The sequence below is a fragment of the Myotis daubentonii genome, chromosome 4 (genome assembly GCF_963259705.1).
Source record: "Myotis daubentonii chromosome 4, mMyoDau2.1, whole genome shotgun sequence".
Lineage (NCBI taxonomy): Eukaryota > Metazoa > Chordata > Mammalia > Chiroptera > Vespertilionidae > Myotis > Myotis daubentonii.
Genome location: NC_081843.1, coordinates 76,867,857 through 76,882,704, shown reverse-complemented (window position 1 = coordinate 76,882,704; position 14,848 = coordinate 76,867,857). Strand labels below are relative to the sequence as shown.

General features: G+C 41.7%; 1 protein-coding gene across 3 annotated transcripts in view; it reads right to left on the bottom strand.

The window, feature by feature from the left end:
- GFM2 (GTP dependent ribosome recycling factor mitochondrial 2) overlaps window positions 1–14,848 on the bottom strand; it is a 56,755-nt gene that overhangs the window by 38,866 nt on the left and 3,041 nt on the right. For all 3 annotated transcript variants that reach the window (XR_009452655.1, XR_009452654.1, XM_059694311.1), the window contains exons 3-9: window positions 13,473–13,557; window positions 10,804–10,861; window positions 9,045–9,142; window positions 4,207–4,332; window positions 3,456–3,544; window positions 1,689–1,777; window positions 129–189 (exon numbers count right to left, since the gene is read on the bottom strand). Coding sequence is in view for 1 of the 3 variants with exons in the window: in XM_059694311.1 (XP_059550294.1) it covers window positions 129–189; window positions 1,689–1,777; window positions 3,456–3,544; window positions 4,207–4,332; window positions 9,045–9,142; window positions 10,804–10,861; window positions 13,473–13,557 (606 nt within the window). In the remaining 2 variants the exon portion in view is untranslated. The remainder of the gene's footprint in view (window positions 1–128; window positions 190–1,688; window positions 1,778–3,455; window positions 3,545–4,206; window positions 4,333–9,044; window positions 9,143–10,803; window positions 10,862–13,472; window positions 13,558–14,848) is intronic.

Sequence of the window (14,848 nt, the reverse complement as noted above, 5' to 3'; positions counted from 1 at the left end):
ATTTATATTCCAACTTCTTCCAAAAATGATTTGAAGTAGCTTCAGAAATGTGTATGTCACAATAAAATAAACTGATGAGAAAACTGAGGAGTTGTTACTATTGATTAACCAAATATTAATCAACCAACCTGTAAAAGCAAAGGCTTTGCCTTCAACTTCTCTCTGATGCTTTCAACTGCATAATTAAAACTGTAGAAAGCAAAATAATTATACAGTAGTTAAAAATATTAAAGTTTTAAAAACAAGTTTAAGAATGTTCTCTAAAAGTATAACCCTTTTCATGGCTTCTAATGTTCATCACTTCAGTTTCCATAAGACATTTTGAAAAAAATTTTAATGTCAATTCCAGATAAATAGTAATTGAATATCTACCAGAATCCTGCCACATAGGTATTTAAGGTATTTTTGTAAACTTCACCTTAACTAAAATTTGAGGTTAAGGTTACCTGAATTGATCAAGATCACAGATAATAAATTTCAGTTAGGATTCAAATGCAAGATTTGTTATTACAAGTCAAGGATTCTTCTAATAACTGCATTTGCTATTACACACGGCTACCAGCTTTCTTCCAAAAGCCAGCCTTTCTATACTTTTATCTCAGGTATTCTTAATGTTAGCTGCTATGCTGTTCATTTCTGTGCTAACAGTGGGGTTGGCTACCTATGGCACATGTCATCTTTGGCACATGCGCTGACTTATTCTGGTCCCAATGTCTTTGACAACCAGCCTAGTATCCACTCACTTTCCTCCCAGTCATCACAGGTGCTATAACTCAGCAAAGACATCTACCTCAAGGCCCTCCAAACAGAAAAGGGTCAGAGCTTAAGCCTCACATTTTGAAGGTTGTACTTTTACTAATCGAGACAAAAGTCCTTTAAACCAACAGCCTTTAGAAATCCTTCAAGAGTTACATAAACAGAGCATACTGTGTGGTTTTAGGAAGAAATAGTTTGTCTTGTTTCTGCCACTCTCACACTCTCAGACCAGCATCTCTCCCTGTCAGATTTCCCTAGAATCCTTTATATTCTTGATTGTCTCCCCTTAACAATTTCTCCAAATCCTTCATATATTCTTGATTCTCTGAATTCTGTTCTCAGAATAAATGTATCATTTTGGATTACCACTCTGTAAGTCTCTGAGCATTATCACATTTCAGCATTCACTCTTTGCACTATATGCAGGTCTTAAACATCTAATTATCCTCTCCCAGTTCCCTTCAATGGAGAGCATATTACCCAGTAGGAGCCAAAGAAAATCAGGGGACAAGGAAGAACGCTGTTCTCTGAGGCAACTACAAGAAACAATTTGCTAACCTCTACCTTTAACAAAGACAGGGAGCACCACAACCTTCAGCAGTACATACAGGGACTACACCATACAGCTCTAAATAGAACCAATGGAATCAGCAAGACAGCACTGTCAGGATCCTAGAAAATACAGTCTCCCTACATTAGAATCAGGATGGTTCATCATCTATGAGCTCTATATTAATCTCACAGTATTACTTAACCTAGGAATTAGTGGCTTTCTCTTCTTTTTAAGGGGACTGAATAGATTTCATGGAATATTTATACTCTATATGAAACAGGTATTTTTAAATTTAAGTTACAGTCCATTAGAAGCTCAAATTGAATTCTTACTTTAATAAGCCAAAGAAATATACTTTAAACAAATTTTAAACAAATACCTTGCTCCACTTTTGTCCATCTTGTTTAAAAAACATATTCGAGGTATTTTGTGTTTATCAGCCTGCCTCCATACTGTGAGGGTTTGTGCCTAAAGCAAAGAGCACATGTGGGAAAAAATAACTGTTACTACACATGGAATAAAGAAATCCAAGACTCTATTATAACATGGAAATGGGCCTTATTCTAGCATGGAATTATTGCCACTGCACTTACACTTCGAGACTCCTATCAGGTTAACATAGCTAAGAATGTAAGGAAGTATGATGAAAAAAAGTAAGCTTCAAACTTAGAATAATGCTTTGGGTGACCTAGGTTACCACACAAAGAGAATTAATACCTGGAAGTTAACGAGAGAGAGAGCGCAAGAGAGAGTGGGAGCTGAACCATGAGAGCAAGTTGTAGCTATCATGGCACTTCATTTCTAATACTTTAGCATATATTTCCTAAGATAAGACATTCTCTAACATAACCAATTATACTGATCACATTCAGAAGAATTTAAGTTGACACAATACATACACTCCATATTCAAATTTCTAAATGATGTCCTTTGTAAGTTTTTTTTTTTTTTTTGATCCAGGATCAAGCTAAAAAGTTCAAGCTCTCTCCCTTGGTGTCAATTTGTCCAATTTTTAAAAATTTTTTTTATTGATTTCAAAGAGGTAGGGAGAGGGAGAGAGAGATAGAAATATCAATGATGGGAGAGAATCATTCATTGATCGGCAGTCTCCTGTATGCCCCACACAGGGGAACGACCCTGCAACGCAGGCATGTGCCCTGACTGGGAATCGAACCCTGACCTCCTGGTTTATAGGTGGACACTCAACCACTGAGCTATGCTGGCCGGGCCATTTGTCCAATTTTTAGGGATGTTAATTTTGATCACTTCATTGATACTATTTTTAGTAATTTTAAGATTAGAAAAACCAATGTGAGTTCTATATTCAACATATAACCGTTCTTGAGATTACAAGACAAATGAGGTACCAGCTAAAGATAGCATAACTGATCCCAGTAGCAATAATTTAAGTCCATTTTCAAGACTTAGTCAAGAAGTTTTATATTAACTTTGGGAGACAATTCTTCATGGGCCTCTCATATTTCTGCATTCTTGTTAGGAGCGGCACTGACGGTTTATGTTCTAAACTAGATTTTCCAGGATGTTTGTATAATGAACATTAGAAAGATAGAAACAGTGTCTCCCCCCAGAGCAAAAGGCAGGTTTGCTTACAACCCTGGAAGGAATGTCTCTCTCCAGCTAAGAGCAGGCGTGCTTACTGCCACGGTAATATAGCTGCATTTTCTAAGCACAGGTTCCTCTGTGGTGCAGCTGTTGCCTGACTCCCTTTGGTCACCCGCTGGGACTTAGGGCTTGGGGTAACAGCACAAGACAGTGCTGATATTCTGGCTATTGCTATTTCTGTGACTAATAAAGTCTTTTGTCTCTAACTCAGGAGTCTTATATATTCTGCCAAAATCCATAAAACTATGGCAGGCTAACTTGTTAGCATAAAAATAAGGTAGAATCTCAGACCTTTCACAATTCAACACTAGCTTTGATATTTCCTATAGAAAGGCAAACGTACTTTCCTTTGTATAAAACAGCTGAGGTCACATCTCAATATTAAATTCCAACTTCCTATAATTATAATTTGATTTACATCAGCTTACCAAATAAAGGGTTATAGTAAACTAAATCTGACACCTTCTACTTTTTAAAAAAATCATGCTGCTCTATTTTTATTTTACTTTGGCATACTTTTTACCTCTACACCGGCTGAGGCATCAAACACAGCCACTGCACCATCCAGCACCCTCAGGCAGCGCTCAACCTCCAAGGTAAAGTCCACATGACCTAAGAAAGAGATGAAACATATAACACTTAAAACAAACAAATGTGTTACTCAGCAATCCCACTTTGGGGATATATCTAAAAGAATTGAAAGGAGAGTATAACAAAGATAGCTGCACACCTATGTTCATAGCAACACTATTCATAATAGCCAAGAGGTGGCAGCAACCTTTATGTCCACTGATGGATAAATGGTACAGATACAAAATATTTTATATATATAAAATGTGTTATCTATGTACAATGGAACACTATGCAGCCTTAAAAAGAAAGGAAATACTATCATATGCCACAGCATAAATGAACCTTGAAGGACTTTATGCTAAGTGACGTCAGCCAGTCACAAAACAACAAATATTGTATGATTCTACTAATATGAGGTATGTAAAGTAGTCAATTCCATAGCTATAGAATTAGAATGGTGGTTATCAGGAGTGGTAGGAGACAAAAAAGAATAATTGTTTAAAGGGTACAGAGTTTCAGTTCTACAAGATGAAAAAGTTGTGAAGACGTTTCACAATAATATCAATACACTTAACACTTATCGTACACTTAAAAATGGTTAAGATGATTAATTTTATAGGTTTTTTAACACAATTTAAGAAAACATATACACAAACAAAACCCTGAAATGATATAGCATCACTGCTAGAACAGCACCATACCTGGTGTATCAATTAGATTGACTCTGTACCCCTTCCAATCAAATGTAACAGCAGCTGATTGAATAGTAATGCCTCTTTCTCGCTCTTGAGCCATGAAATCTGTCACTGTGTCTCCATCATCAACATCTAACCAGGAAAAAGATGACATACTTAAGCTTAACTGCAAGAGCATTTTCTTGGTATCTGATGTCTACCTAACAATTTAATTTTGCTTTAAAAAGCTGTTCATAAAAGATTTGGTTTAATATTTAGAGTCCTTAATCCTTCTCTAAACAAATCCTTATTCTAGAAAAAGCTCTTTCAGCATGATTAGCAATTTTCCCATAAAAATAATTTTTCTGTAACAATTGGGTTTAAAATATGCTAAATATTTTAATTTTACTGAACCATATACTTCTTTTATTTTTTCCTAGTTTAACTTTTATTTTTTAACTTTTTATTTTTTAACGTTATTTAAGTTTAACTTTTAACTTCTAGCTCAATAAGTGTTAAATGGAACACTGTAGAGAAAAATTCCTCCCAAGTGATCCTTTTTAAACCCTTCTTATTACTAAACTAGGGGCCCGGTGCACGAAATTCGTGCACTGGGTGTGTGTGTGGGGGTGTCCCTCAGCCCAGCCTGCCCCCTCTCACATACTGGGAGCCCTCAGGCATTGACCCCCATCACCCTCCAATCGCAGGATTGGCCCCTTGCCCAGGCCTGATGCCTCTGACAGAGGTGTCAGGCCTGGGCAGGGGACCCTCATTTCCCCCCATCACTGGTTCTGCCCCCAGCCCAGGCCTGATGCCTCTGGCCCAGGCATCAGGCCTGGGCAGGGGACCCCCAGACCCCTCCGATTGCTGGCTCTGCCCCTTGCCCAGGCCTGATGCCTCGGCCAGAGGCGTAGACCCCCATCACCCTCCGATCGCCTGATCGGCCCCTTGCCCAGGCCTGACGCCTCCGCCAGAGGTGTCAGGCTTGGACAGGGAACCCCCATCTCCCCCCGATCACTGGCTCTGACCCCCGCCCAGGCCTGAGGCCTCTGGCCCAGGAATCATGCCTGGGCAGGGGACCCCCATCTCCCTCTGATCGCTTGCTCCACCCCCCCCCCCAAGCCTGATGCCTCTGACCCAGGCTTCAGGCCTGGGCAAGGGGACCATCATATCCCCCCAATCCCCAGCTCCGCCCCCCGCCCCCCCAGGCCTGATGCCTCTGGCCCAGGCATCAGGCCTGGGCAGGGGACCCCCAGCCCAGGCCTGATGCCTCGGCCAGAGGAGTTGACCCTCATCACCCTCCGATCACCAATCACCAGATCGGCCCCTTGACCAGGCCTGAGGCCTCCGGCAGAGGTGTCAGGCCTGGGCAGGGACCCCCAGCTCCCCGCGGTTGCAGGCTCTGCCCCTGCCCAGGCCTAATGCCTCTGGCCTAGGCGTCCGGCTCAGGCAGCGGGGACCCGCAGCTACAGCGGCCCCGCGATCGTGGGCTCAGTTTTAGGCCCAGGCAAGGGACCCCTAGCTCCCGGGACTGCCAGCTTCGATCGTGCCCAGCTCCCATCGCTGGCTCCACCCCTACTTCCTGCTATCACTGGCCAGGGCGGCAAAGGCGCCTGATTCTCCGATCATAGCTGGGGGGCAGGGCGAAGGCGGCCCCAGGGCCGCCTTCGCCCTGCCCCCCACCTCTTAGCTCCCCCCTGGGTTTCCGATCACTGTCAGTGGCAGGGGGCTTCTTCCTGCTTTCCCTTTCGCTTCCCTGCATTGTGCCTACATATGCAAATTAGCCACCATCTTTGTTGGCAGTTAACTGCCATCTTAGTTGGCAGTTAATTTGCATACAGCCCTGATTAGCCAATGAAAAGGGTAGCGCTGTATGCCAATTACCATTTTTCTCTTTTATTAGTGTAGATTTTCTAAAAAGGGGGGTGGGGTTGGGTGGGAGGAATTTATTTTTACAAATCCAAATAAAGTCTTGGTAGAACTTCTATAGCATAAAGTCATGAATAAAGTTCATCCTGATAACCGAAAAGTAATCTGCAGTATAATAAATTAATTAATAAATTAAAAATAAATCCCCTCACCTTTTTCACCCAGCACGTCAAACCCCTGCCCTAAAATTCTTAACATATATTTTATCCTGATTGAATTTATACAGTAAAATAAATGAAAAAAAGGACTTCCAGTCAAGATGGCAGAGTAGGTAAATACTCTGTTTGCCTCTTTCCATGACGTTAAAATTAGAATTAAATTCTAGAACAACCATCATTGAGAAGCACCTGAAGACTAGCTAAACAGAAGCCCTGTAACTAAGGATATAAAGCCATGTTGAGACTAGTGGGTGGGGAAAGACACAGAATGGGCAGGTCCCACACCCGAAGTGGTTCCCCGAGGAGCAAGGAGTCCCAGCTGAACACGACTCCCTAGCCCAGGGCTCCAGTGCCAGCAATAGGGTTCCCATCACACACAGCTGTGAAAACCAGCAGGGACTGGGTCCGAGTGAGGAGGACAGCTGGAGACCTAGGCGTCCTCTTGAAGGGCCCACTTCCACTCACTCACTCACAAACTCATCCTCCCTGGGCTCCAACACAGGGGCAGCAGCTGGAAAAGCATCAGGAGCGCCTGGGAAGGACTGAATTGGCTAGCTTTAGGGTCAGGGCTGAAGGAGCTGGGGTCTGGAAAGCTCTTGGAGATGCAAGCGCTGGCAGGCGCACTGTTTCTTTGTTGAGCCCACCCCCAACCAGCAGGTACAGCGCAGGCAGGAACCGTATCTGTGCTCTCCATTAACCTGGCTAACACCGCGTGCCCTGCCCTGGTGATTACCTGAGACCTGCCTCACCCAACTGGTGCACCCAACCAAACCTCTTCCAGCGGCTTTTTTAAACGAGTGGTTCTGCCTTGGTTCGACCTGCAGACTTTCCTAAAATCTCTTGAAGGTCCAAAACCCCAAACAAGCAGCAGCTGGCCTTGGTGTGCCTTAAACTCTGGCTAAGTGGCCCCAGGCCCGGCCCAAATGGTGACTCTCAGCTTGCTCTGTAACTCCCATCCGGTGACCACAGTCTGGCATAAACAGTGACCAGTCTTGCTTTGGAGCACAGCTCCACTAAGCGACCACAGCCCAGCACAAGTGGCCGCTGGCCTCAGCTCACATCGTAGTGCCACCAAAGGGCCCCACGCCCAGACGTAAGCCCAGACTATGGCAGACTGCCTAGGTTCACAGCACAGCCTCTCCAAAATGCCTCTAAGCCCAGCACAAATGCCAACCAACCACAGATTAGTTTGGAGCTCCTACCAGGTAGAGCCAACCTGGGCACAAACTGTAGCTGACCTTGTCCAGCACCAAAGTCTCTCCCAAGAGCTTCAAGAACCAACACATCTGGTGGCCAGCGTCAGAACACACCAGAGCACTACTCACCCCGCTCCACAAACAGCACACAGAATGGTGGGCGCTCGGCCATCACCAGAGCCCCACTAACATTTCACCTAAAAGAACAACAAAGCCCAATGGGAAAAAAAAAAGCCCAATGTCAGAAGGAAGAAATAATAAAAACTAGAGAAGTAAATGAAACAGAGAACAAAAAGATAATAGAAATACTAATGCAGTAGAGAGCTGGTTCTTTGAAAAGATGAATGAAATTGACAAGCCACCCTGACCGGTTTGGCTCAGTGGGAAAAGAACACTGAGGAGGATTGGAATCTTCATTTGAAATGCACTCTGAGGAAAGATTACAAGAATCCAGAGAAATGGTTCTCAATACAGTGTACTTCAAAATCACTGCAGAGCTTTGGAAAAAGATACTCATTTCCACTTCTGGTATTATGGACCTGATAACCTCCATTGTAAATTTCAAAACAAACTGTTTTACCAGTAATAAAGAAAGGCACTTCATAATGATAACAGGGTTGATTCATCAGAGAAACGTAACAATCATAAATGCGTATGAGCCAAATACACCATCCAAGCATCGTATCTCAGACTTGCTGAACATTCAGGCCATACCAGACTTGTTGAAGCTTAATTTCCAGAGTGGAGTAAGGGCATGGTTATTTAAAAACAAAAAAAGCTACATGGGGTGTGAAATGTGAATGCCTGATCAAGAACAACAGTTTTCGACATGTTATAATTACAAGATAAATCCAAAACTTAGGCAAAGACTACTACTACTGTGGAGGGAAATTAACAAAACCCTTTATTTCTCTGCACGATCATTTGACCTCTGGTTAACTTTTTGGTTCTTTTCTTCTAGAAAACAGAAGTATGTCAACTACGTAGCTAGGCACACAAGTTTTAGGAGAAATTTTGATTGGTAAGCTACACCTGAATTAGAAGAACTGTAAATGGATTATGTATACCTGATGGAGATACATAGCTTTAGGTTTCCCTGAGCAGGCCATGGCATGTCCCTTGTGGGAAACCCTGAAGGTAGTCCAGGGAGCTGTAAGAAGAGAGATTCATTTCTAGAGGGCATAAGTCTTCTAAGCCAGAGTGGCTCCTATAAATCTTGTTACCTTGCAATTAAGCAATCACTGTTGGCCAAAGACGACAGTTCCCAGATATCCATGTAGGCTGCTTTTAGAACTCCTACAAAAGAAACACCTTTTGCTGGTCTGCTGTAAGTTATGGTTTCTGCCCTACAGCTTGAATAGACCAGTAGCCCACACTGTGGCCTAAGACAGTCTCATGAGTCTGAATATTTCGTTGAACCTAGGAAGACCCTTTTATGGGTGTAGCAACTACCTTATGTTGTGATTTAGATAATAGTGCCTCCATGCCATACTAAAGATCTCTGGGTTGACTTCTTAATTAAAATATTTTCCAATAATGTTTTTGCTAATGGGGGATAGGGAGAGGAAGAATTCATTCTAACCTCCCAGTGATCTTGTGTATCCAGAATAGTACAATATTCTTTCTGTGGTGGTAGTTTTGCCTGCATCAATATGAGCCATAATTCCAATATTACGGATTCTGTTTAAAAGGGAGAAAAAAAAGACATGTGTCATCAGGTGGACATTACTAAAACTGTAAAACCCAAATATGCTGTGCAAATTTTGAAGCTGGTAAAAAACTAGAAAAATAGAAAATATATCATGACCACAGTATTCTGACAAAATAAGTGTCAAAAGAACTAACTACAATCTTATAAATATCTTATAATTTGGATAAAAAATAAGATAAAAAAATATCTTATTTATTTCTATGAAAAGTGTGCTCTTCCTACATTAAAATTTTTTTCTTTCAATTGTGAAAATAGCTTCTAAGATACATAACATCTATACTAATAAAATTGGCGTACGACCGCTACCCTTTTCATTGGCTAATCAGCGAGATATGCAAATTAACTGTCAGCCAAGATGGCGGCCGGCAGCCAGGCAGCTTGAAACTAACATGAGGCTTGCTTGCCTCAGTGACGGAGGAAACCAACGTTCCCCGCCTGCGGCTGCAGACCTCTGAGCGGGCAGTTTAAGAAACATTGTAACAAATACTGCCGGACTTCAGCCAGCAGATTCGCAACATTGTATGCAAAGGCCAGAAACCTACTTTCAGGAGCGGAGGCCTAAGAGCTGGAGCCAAGCCTCAAGCTAAAGCTGGCGCAGAATAAAAAAAAAAAAAAGGAAAAAAGGAGCGGTTGGGAGTTCAGTCACCCCCAGACTGAAAACAGCCCTCAGCCCCTCACCCAGACTGGCCAGGCACCCCAGTGGGGACCCCCACCCTGAAGGGTATGTGACCAGCTGCAAACAGCCATCATCCCCTCACCCAGGCTGGCTAGGCACCCCAGTGGGGACCCCCACCCTGATCCAGGACACCCTTCAGGGCAAACGAGCCGGCCCCCACCCATGCACCAGGCCTCTATCCTATATAGTAAAAGGGTAATATGCCTCCCAGCACCGGGATCAGCATGACAGGGGGCAGCGCCCAAACCCCCTGATCGGCCCTGCTCTGTGTGTGACAGGGGCTGGGGCCACAACCCCCCCCCCCCGGGCCCTGCTCTGTGTGTGACGGGGTAGAGCCATAACCTCCCCATCAGCCCTGCCCTGAGTGTGACAGTGGCAGCGCCCCAATCCACTGATTGGTCCTGCTCTGTGGGTGATAGAGGGCAGCGCCCCAACCCACTGATCCGCCCTGCTCTGTGTGTGACAGGGGACAGTGCCCCAACTCCCCTATTGGACCTACTCTGTGACAGGAGGGAGCCCCCCAACCCCCTGATGGGCCCTGCTCTGTGCGTGACAGGGGGTCGCGCTGCAACCTCCCCATCGACCCTGCCTTGAGTGTGACAGGGGGTGGTGCCCCAACCCCCCAATCGGCCCTGCTCTGAGCCCGACCAGGGGCTGCACCTAGGGATTGGGCCTGCCCTCTGCCACCTGGGAGCAGGCCTAAGCCAGCAGGTCATTATCTCCCGAGGGGTCCCAGACTGCTAGAGGGCACAGGCCGGGCTGAGGGACCCCCCCGCCCCCCCGAGTGCACAAATTTTTGTGCACCGGGTCTCTAGTGTACTTACAATAAGGTAGGGCAAAAGTAACAGAAATGAGAGCATTTACTAACAATGCTTATTAAGCCCATGAGAGAAACCTGTAACTTTTCATGGTAGCCTATGTAAAAGACAATATCAATGAAAAGACAATACTTACTTAGCTATAGGAGGACTGATGATGGAACGAAGAGATTTGATATCATTTCCTATTAAACCTAATGAAAAAAAGGTTTAAAATTAAACTGTTTAGGAAATTTTCCTTTAATTTACAGATGAAGGAAATTAAAGTAATTTTAAGCAAATACTGTAATTCTAATTAAAGTAAAATCTAAGCTAAATAGAAGTCTCATTTACCTAAAAATTATTTTCCTGAAATTTCTAAAGAAAGGCTATATATGCAATAAAACAATGTAAAGTTTTTAAACATCAATTTCTAAATCACATCTTTCGAAAAATATAGATTTACCCCAATCTCTGCCACACCTACAATTCCATAATAGAGCTGTAGATTGAGAATTAATGCTCATAAAAATTATCTTAAGGCAGTATATCTTGAACTAAAGAAAAATATAAAATGCAGTCCTATAAGCCTGCATTATCAAGAGTTGAAAAGATAAGCACTCCTCATAACAGCTGATGATGAATTTCTGTACAACTTGGAACTACCTTCCTTCAGCAATCCCAAGGACAAAATACCTTTAGAGTCAGGCTGGGAGGTGCTACTATAATAATCTAACACTTCTAAAAGGCCAAGTAGCATTTCTGGAATAAACAAGTCCATAATGTCTTACTCTGTTTAACTCTATGTTAACCAAAAATGTACTAGAAAATCAATTTTCAAAGTATTATTATATTTTATTGATAACATTCAAACAACAATGCACTTACATTTATAAATTTAATCTAGACCTTCCTGCTGTTTAAACCAGTTTTCCCAAATTTCTATAATAAGAATTGTATTATATTTTGGAATGCTCATGGAGATTTGAAGATGGAAAGATAATCTGTATTGCTACAGATAATTTTGCATGAGCAAAATACAGCAACTTAGATTCACACCAATAATGCAGGCCATTAAATTCACATGCCCTTACAAGTCACAAAGAAAATCAGTATTCTTACTCTATTTTTCTCACATGACAAAGATGGGTAATGAGAAGAACAAAAGAATGAAACTAGTTTCATCAAGTCTCCCATATGCTTGCTTACTTCAAACATAAGAACTTTCCGAATTGGGAGCAGTCAGTTCCTCCGGCTCCCAGCTTTTATTTTTTCTATTTTTTATTTTTTTCATAGAATTTTTATTTTATTTTCAATATACAAAATAAATCTATTACCAGATTGTAGATACAAAATAATTAGCCATTTACATGCAATAAACATTAATATTTCAAGAAAAATGATTTTAAATACATGCAATAAACGTTTCAAGAAAAATGATTTTAAATATAATAATATTACTGAGACTATACACACATAGTGTAATATCATGAAAGTTGTAGGCATTTTTAAAAATCTGCAAGTAACAGGATTACTTCTATTATATTCTAAAATATTTTTTTCTCTGGCTCTATTTTTGTTCATCAGTTTATGTTGTTCATTATATTCCACAAATGAGTGAAATCACGTGATATTTATCTTTCTCTGGCTGGCTTATTTCACTTAGCATAATGCTCTCCAGGTCCATCCATGCTACTACAAATGATAAGAGTTCCTTCTTTTTTATAGCAGCATAGTATTCCATTGTGATGTACCAGTTTTTTAATCCTCTCATCTGCTGATGGGCACCTAGGCTGTTTCCAAATCTTAGCTATTGTAAATTGTGCTGCTATGAACATAGGGGTGCATATATCCTTTCTGATTAGTGTTTCTGGTTTCTTGGGATATATTCCTAGAAGTGGGATTATTGGGTCAAATGGGAGTTCCATTTTTAACTTTTTGAGGAAACTCCATACTGTCTTCCACAGTGGCTGCACCAGTCTGCATTCCCACCAGCAGTGCACAAGTGTTCCTTTTTCTCTACATCCTTGCCAGCACTTGTTGTTTGTGGATTTGTTGATGATAGCCATTCTGACAGGGGTGAGATGGTACCTCATTGTTGTTTTGATTTGCATTTCTCAGATGATTAGTGACTTTGAGCATGTTCTCATATGTTTCTTGGCCTCTTTCAAAAAGTGTCTTTTTAGGTCCTTTGCCCTTTTTTGAATGGATTGTTTATCTTCCTTTTGTTAAGTTGTATCAGGCTCCCAGCTTTTAATAGCCTATTAGCTACCCTAAACTATCCCAGATAGAGAGTTAACCAAACTACTTCTCAAGAACCTTCAAAATAAATTATTATGGCAAAGCTCTATTGACAGAAAATACTTTTGTATAAAAACCAGAAATGTACTAGAAAATCAATTTTCAGCAAGAGCACTCTACAAGTAGACTCACCTGCTAAACTTTTGAGCCAGCTACTAAAGCTGACTCAACCCTTCCCTTCATTCGGCTTATTAGGATGACCAGCAGATGAGGAGCATGAAGAAGTCTATTGGTGTTCCCTCCTGACATCTCAGAATACTCCCTACTCCTAATAATCTCAAGGAAATAGCCAAGAAGTAAAAGGAGCCACTATTTCCAAAATGGTTGGAGCCCCCTAATAAGGGAGACGCTTACAAATGAGAAAGAGACTGGGGAAGGGGAGGATAAAGGAGCAGGAAGAGGAGGAAAGGGAGAGAGGACGAGGAGGGGTCAATGAGAGAAGGAGGGAAGAAAGGAGAAGAGGGAAGAGGTAGAGAGAAGCAAGCAAGCAATTTAAGTAAAATGAGAAGAATCTAACAGTATTACCTGGCAGGGAACTGTAACTTCTTCCAAGAGGCACAAGTGGCTTTATTCGTTTTAAACTTGCTCTCATTCTAGAGCAATACATATTCTAGTGAGGAGAAAAAGAAACGACATTAACTTTGTCAGCATGACTCATTACAGTAGTTTTAACATCGTAACTATGCTTTGTCAGAGGACAAAATACTTTAAATCTCCTTAAAGCAGTCCCAATTTATTAACTCCAATTCTTTTTAAAAGTGACAACCCAAATTTTACTACAGGAAAGATAAAGAATAAAATTAAGACTAGTTTGCTATTTTAGGCTGACCTTAGACGCCAGTTCTCCTAGACCTGCAGCATTATCATCAGAGAACTTGACAGAAAGACAAGCTCTCAGGACCCACTCCAAACAAGGGGACCAGATGCTGTGGAGATGAGGCAGAACAATCGGTGTTATAACAAGCTCTCCAGGTGATGCTGATAGCTACAGTTTGAGAACCCAGATCCTGAAGTTTCCAGAGACTCATTAATGTTAAAAAGGTCTCTCACCCTGGCTACTCCTTCAACTGCAAAGAGCTGGTGGGGGTCATGAACTCTAAAACTATTGGATGTTTTCAGGATTTAAAAGAGTGCCTACACATTAGAATCACCTGGAAAGCTTTTAAAAAACATTTGGGCCCTAGGTTTCGTTGAGTGGATAGAGCGTCTGCCTGTGGACTGAAGAGTCCCAGGTTCGATTCCGGTCAAGGGCACATGCCCGGGTTGCAGTCTCCATCACTAGTTGTTGGGAAGTGTGCAGGATCCTCTCTCATCATTGATATTTCTATCACTCTCTCCCTCTCCCTTCCTCTCTGAAATCAATTAAAAAACAAACAACAAAAAAACATTGGGGTGGGGGAGAAGAAGGGCTGGCATTTCAAAACGTTGCCCAGGTCTCTTCGAATGGTCCCACATAGATACTGAATATTCTCCATCCCAATTTATACTTGGACCACTAGGTACACATTTAATGGCAGACAATGTATTTGGAATTGTTACAGTTAAGAGTATGTAATGATTTGGGGCTGCCACAAACTGCCTTTTATATCATCATGGAATATAAAAGATGGTGCCTTCTATACTATTTCTTCATTAGTTACCAAGTTTCTAGCAATAAAGCACTATTATCCTAAGAAAATATTTTAAAAGTAAAGAAAAAAACTCAAAGCTATTAAAATTTTCACCAAGGTAATGATTGAGGTAAGACAGTGTGTGTAGTCTGAAAGCATTAGCAGGAAAACACTGGAGAAAAACTGTAATTGTTTGGCCACTAATGACCTCAAAATGGAATACAGAAATAGATATTCTTCAAAATGCTGCAAAGGTGATTTTAAAGCAGTAAAATGAATTTATAAACTAAT